This window comes from Mastomys coucha, unplaced genomic scaffold (assembly GCF_008632895.1).
Source record: "Mastomys coucha isolate ucsf_1 unplaced genomic scaffold, UCSF_Mcou_1 pScaffold9, whole genome shotgun sequence".
NCBI lineage: Eukaryota > Metazoa > Chordata > Mammalia > Rodentia > Muridae > Mastomys > Mastomys coucha.
Window position 1 is genome coordinate 21,935,250 of NW_022196915.1, and position 6,000 is coordinate 21,941,249.

Genomic DNA, 6,000 nt, shown 5'->3' on the forward strand with positions numbered 1-6,000 from the left:
TACCCTGAAGTTGCCTCCATTTAACACTAGTAAATCTGGGTTCTCAAGAGACACTGGATTTTGGGTCTTATAGGCTTCTCTGGAGACATCCTGGCTTTTCAGGCTTGCAGAATGGGATGGGAAGTGTCTTAAGAGATAGCACCATGGTACATGGATATCTTTTGTCTCTCTGAGGTTCACTTCTTTCCAAGGGCATAGACCAGTTCCCCAGAACCTCCTTCCTGTGGTGAGCAGGAGTCTGTTTACCTCAGGAAATATAATGTTCATGGCGTAAGGTTCATATAGCCAAAGGTATAGGATAGATTTGAACAAAAGGAGGACTTATGGTGGACCTTTAGAAGACTAAAATGACCATCTTTCTATCTCTGCTTCTGCTTCTGTGAACTTCTTGGGACATTTATGGACCCCATTCTCCGAATTTCCCTCTTCTGGCCTCATGGATTACATAGTTGTTCATATAGGAGAGAAACAGCTTTTATATATTCTTTATACATAGCATCACTAGACAAATGATAGTGGGTAGGTTATTTCATTCTCTTTCAGATTCTTGCTCATGTTCATCTTTTCATGGCCTGGTGGTCTCTCATTCATAGGCTATAGAGGTCAATCTATGTTCTTCATCCCTGAGCAGACCAGGAAAAGCTCTGTGCCTGTCCTTGGTGTCCTGCAATGTTGCCTGGTAAGGACTGATGGGCTAGGATTCTCCTGGGCACTTTGATCTCTATTCTCATGATCTACTGTGTTCCCCAATCAATTTGTTGTTCCCATGGAGCATAGCACCAACAGAGCTCTGTGCTCTGATAGTGTGGGTATCTCAATACCACAAAAGCCTGACTCTCTGACACCAACCATTATACCTACTTTGTTAAGAACAATTACTTCTGTACTTACTGATAAGAAAATGTAAATTTGATATATCAATAAGTTCAAGATGAGAATTTTTACTTGATATGCATTTCCCAAGTGATTTTAATTAAAAACATCTGTCTGATATGCATGTGTAGATATGTATTTGCATGATATGACTATAGAAGCTTCTGGAAGGGGCCACTTCAAACAATTTCCAGGGGATGAATCTGGCTGAATAAATGGGGAATTTTTAGTCCATGGGCACGTTCTTTTAAAATGAGAAAGTATTATGGAGAGATTATAATTAAGCATCTTAATTTGCCTATATTTTTAAAATCAAAAGAGTAATAAAAATTACATTACCAGAATGTGAAAAAAATGTAAAAAGGAAAGGAGTACATCTGAAAGCTCTTTCCCAGGTTCATAGATGGCTTGGCACAGTGCCTTGTGCTCAGCAAGCTCTTGGCATATGCTCACTGTGAGCATTCTTACAGGACATGCTTGCAAACCATCAATCCCTTCCAATTCTTTCAGCCTGTTGGCTTTCTAACTCAAGGAGAGAGAAAGAATCCCTAAATACATACAAAAGAGCCAGGAATTGTGGTGCATGTGTATAATCTCAGCCCTTAGGAGTTGGAAGCAGGAGGATCAGGAGTTCGGGGCTTGGGTACACAGTGGGTTTAAGGCTAGCCTTTGCTCTATTTAAGACCTTTTCTTATATAAAGGCAAAAACCAAAAAAACACATAAGCAAACAAGTTCAAAGTATGCAAACAAAACAAGGATTTTCCCTGCCACTGCCTACCACTCATTCACATATAAGCTATCTTATTGAACACCTACTATATGTTGCTGCAGAGCAAAGTTTTGGGACACAGCTCTCGCCAGAGAGATGTAGACCTTTATCTTGTAAGGTCCCCACATAACCTGGCAGAGAAAATAGACAATAAGAAGTCATAACCTGGTAGCCATTTATACACAAAAATGGCAAGTGCTGTGACAAAGCAGTATTGAGAGAAATGTGGAAATGGGCCCCTCCTCTATAACTGGGAAGAATCCGGCTCCGTAGATCCTAAAACATGAATGAAAAGCAGCACCACAGTTGAGGCAGTGTCTTGTCTTTTCCTGATGATGCTCAGCACAGCTAGGTGGACTGCCATAAATCCAATGTTAGTTTCCTCCCTCTGTAGTTTCATGTAATGATGAATGCTACCTTTAAGGGCTCCTTTGAAAAGGAATTTAATGCCTTCTCAGGGAAGGGAGGCTATTCCTGTACCTGTGTCTACAGCGCCCACAGGACTAGAATCTCTAACCTCACTCTGGGCCAGTGCAGAAGAACATGGGAGAACAGATGGTGTCTCTAGTGATCAAGGTATCCAGAGTGGGCTCCAGGGGGTTGGCATGTTTTGTGAATAATAGTTTCTGAAAAACAAAAGATAATTTATGAAAACTTATCTCAGCAATGATCCTGTGTGTCTGCTAGCTTCTGTGTTGCTCCTGTTCATGTACATTCTTTTTTTTCTTTGCAGGCTGTGGAGACCAACTTGGCTTCCAAGGACAGCCACTGGGTCTTTGTGAATGAGGTAAGAGCCCCAGAATGGTGATGGGTGTGGCTAGCCCTGACCCCTATCCCACAAGAAAGCTCAGAACAAGGCTTTCAAGCCTAAACCTGACCCTGGGAGCTGAAATGGATCCTGGAGTTCCATTTTGCCAAGGCAAGCGTTCAGAGAACTGGACTTGGCCCGCCAAGGTGCTTCCCTGGAGCAGGTGGGATCTAGCAGAGGAGTCCAGACCTGAGTCTATGAGACTGTCAAAAGTCAGAGAAGTGGTTTCAGACTTTACGTAAAGGAGATGAGGTGAGGCAGACAGTCAGTTAGGAGCCAGGGCCTGGGAGCATAGATCAGGCTATAAAATAAATATAGAAGGAAAGAAATGTAAATATAAATATAAAGTAAATCCAAAGGCATTGAGAGAGAATAGATACCCTGTCTCATGCAGAATGTTACAAGTATGTGAGAGTATTATATGAGTATGTCTGAGTGTGAGCAGGAGTGTATGTGTTTCTAAGAGTAGACATATGTGAAAATGTAATGGTTTAAATGTGTGCACAGACATATGTGTAAGGAGCTTTCTGCATGAGAGGATATGGTACAGGAATAACTGAGTATGTGTATGAATTGTGTGCATATGAATGAGTGTTAATGTATGTCTATATTCATGAGAGTGTGTATGTACAAGTGTCTATATGTACAGGTGTGTATTGTGAGAGTATGTGTAGGTTTGTAAGTATAGATATGTAAATGTACACTTGTGAATGTATGAGTATTATGTGTGACTTGTTTGTACATGTGATTTAGTATGGATGTGTGTGAACTGCATTCTGTGTGTGAATATGTGAGTTGTATATGTATGTGAATATATACACACGAGTGTGTATGTATTTAAAGTGCACATTAGTATAGTTGAGAGGCTGTATGTGTAGGGATAATACATATACATGTGTATATGCACATGAGTGTACAGATGCATGTATGTATGTATAAGTATGGGAGAATATATGTATATGGTTATGACATTTGTATATCCATGTAAGTGTATAGATGTATTTGAATGTGTGTGTGTGTGTATTTGTGTGTGGTCTGTGGGTGTGTAATGCACTCATCCAAAAAAAGGTTAGTAGGAAGTGCTACTGGCCACCCCACTGGTTTGGCCTCAGGGGTGAAAGGGACCATGAGATGTCACTCTTCAGAAATACCATCCTGCCAGCCTATTCTGAAGCTGTGGCACAGCATGACCTATGGTCACATGGTCCCAGCTTTTCTGAAGAGCCCTCTGCCCACATGCTCTTTCAGGAAGCAGAGCCAAGGCAGCCTGTGTGACCTCTACATGTTGTTTGAATGAAAGCAGACATGTAAGTGTTTCTTGGTTTTGCCTCCTGTGAAGGATGCAGCCTTTAGCTGCTACTAAATTAGCTGATCAATTTCTAATGGTTTCATTCTGGAGGATCCAGGGTTTATTATGTGGGTAATTTCTTCTTTTATGATGTGTATTTCTTCATTAGCGCAGTGCTAGTATGGCTGAGATCCATTTTGGGTGGCGGATGTTAATAATGGCACAGGTAGTATCCCACATAAGCTGCTTGCTAGGCCCACTGCTGAAGGTTTTCCTCTGTGAGTTCTTATCTTACGAGTTCCACATCTACAAGGGCCAGCCAGGGACATGCAGTAGCTGCGCATTTCCCTTGGGGCGGTTCCATGACTGTCCAGGTAATTAGAAGGGGGATGTGACCACCCCACCCTGCTCTTCAGAACCTGCTTGAGGCTTCATTGATTCTCAGCAAGTTTTGATTCTCGGAGCTTTGCTGTCTCTCTGCAGGCTCTTCAAAGCCCCATGTCCTTTGTTCCAGTGAAAGGAAGCATTCCATGTGTCCCTGAAGTCAAATGTCTGGTGCTGGCTTTATGTTCTTTGATGACTCCGCCACAGTGAATAGCCAGTGTTTCTCTGTAGCCAGGCTTCAGAAATCAGCCTGTTTTACATTTTAAAGTTTTCTACTTCCCTCTTCTGCATCCCCACCTATCCCCAGGATGCCCTGCCTCTCCAGCCTGACTCCCTTTCCAGGACCAATCTTAACTTCAGACCCCACAGTAGGAGGTGTTTTGGGGTACTTCCTACTCTTAGGTACCCAGATATTTTGGAGGAAGCTTAGAGTGACCAGGAGACAGGTATAGAGTGGGGGCATTGTAGGGCCAACCTAGATCAGCCACAGGAGCAGGTTGCTGCCATACCACAGAGAGCATACACTCACCTTGGCTGACCAGAAAGAACACATTGGCCTAAGAACCCTGATGTAGACATGTCTTTCTTCAGAAGTGAGGGAACTTGGGGAGCCCCTGCTCCCTTCCGTCTTACTTCTTTTTCCAGGAAGCCTCTTTTTCTTGGAAAGCCCAGGGCAGCAGCCCTGATTCCTGATCATTTGGACATGACCAGGGTGTGTCAGTGACTTTACCCTTGCCGACCCCATTATTGTTCACCAGTAGCCCTGCTGACAGTTCTCAGCATCCGTCTTTTACAGACAGGGAGACAGAATCCATTTCTTACAGTCAGACAGACATTGTATGTTGTTGGTAGGATTCTTTTCTCCCCATTTTTTGTGCATACGCACATTTTTGCCAGTGTGGGTATGGACAGGTGTATGTGTGTGCGTAAGCCTCAAGTTGATGTTGGACATAAACCACAATTGCTCTTTGACCTACTTCACTGAGCAAAGATCATTCAGTTGGACCCAGAGTTCTCTGATGGGGCCTGTCTAGTCAGTTTGCTCTAGGGACCCTCTTTCTGTCTTCAGAGGCAGGAATTATGAAGTGGGCTTCCATGACCACTCAGACTTTATGTGGTTTTTCTGGGGAATCTAAACTCATGCTTGCATGGCAGGTGCTTTGATCTCTGGACCAGCTCCACACTCCTGCTGGAGAGTTCTTTCTGAAGATCAGCTAGCTCTAAAGCCCAACCTGTCAGTGACATCATGGGGCTAATGGCTTTGGCAAAGATCCAGCACTTGTAGTCAGAATCTTCCTAAAAGCCAATCAGCAGGGCTCATGTATACACGACAGTGGGGACACTCTTTGGCTGACCTTTAGCCCCAGCATATGGGCATTCTTGAAGACTTCACTCCAAAGGTAGAGATTCTGATAAAGTCTTGACCCCAAATCCCAATGTAGCATATGGTTAATGACAGCGATGCTCTCTAAATGACATGTCAGTTTAGCTACAGAGCCAGCCGCACTGAGAGTGTTATTTCCTATTTAAGTGTGGTCCCAAAGTGGGGCAAAAGCTCTATTTTTCTTGCAGTGTTGTAGCATTTTAAGCACCACAGAATTCAAGCTAACCAAACATAGAGACACAAATAGTTGCTTTTCTTTGTATTGTATGTAGTGACCAGTAATAAAATAAGGGAAAATAATTAAAGAATCAAGGGATCAAGCATTTGATAAAGACTCACCAACCTTAACTTGTGTGTGGGTGTGCATGTGTGTGTGTGCATGTGCGTGTGTGTGTGTACAGGTCCATGTGTATGCAAGTAAATGTGCACATTTGTGAATGTATATGTGAAGGCCAGAGGTCTTCAGGGTTTGATGCCATCCATCCTCCTCCTT

General features: G+C 43.1%; 1 protein-coding gene across 2 annotated transcripts in view; it reads left to right on the plus strand.

Annotated features, from left to right (window-relative positions):
* The window catches only part of Grid1 (glutamate ionotropic receptor delta type subunit 1), a 719,786-nt gene that overhangs the window by 411,432 nt on the left and 302,354 nt on the right, over positions 1-6,000 (plus strand). For both annotated transcript variants that reach the window (XM_031363059.1, XM_031363060.1), the window contains exon 5: positions 2,377-2,430. In XM_031363059.1, the coding sequence (XP_031218919.1) occupies positions 2,377-2,430 (54 nt within the window). The remainder of the gene's footprint in view (positions 1-2,376; positions 2,431-6,000) is intronic.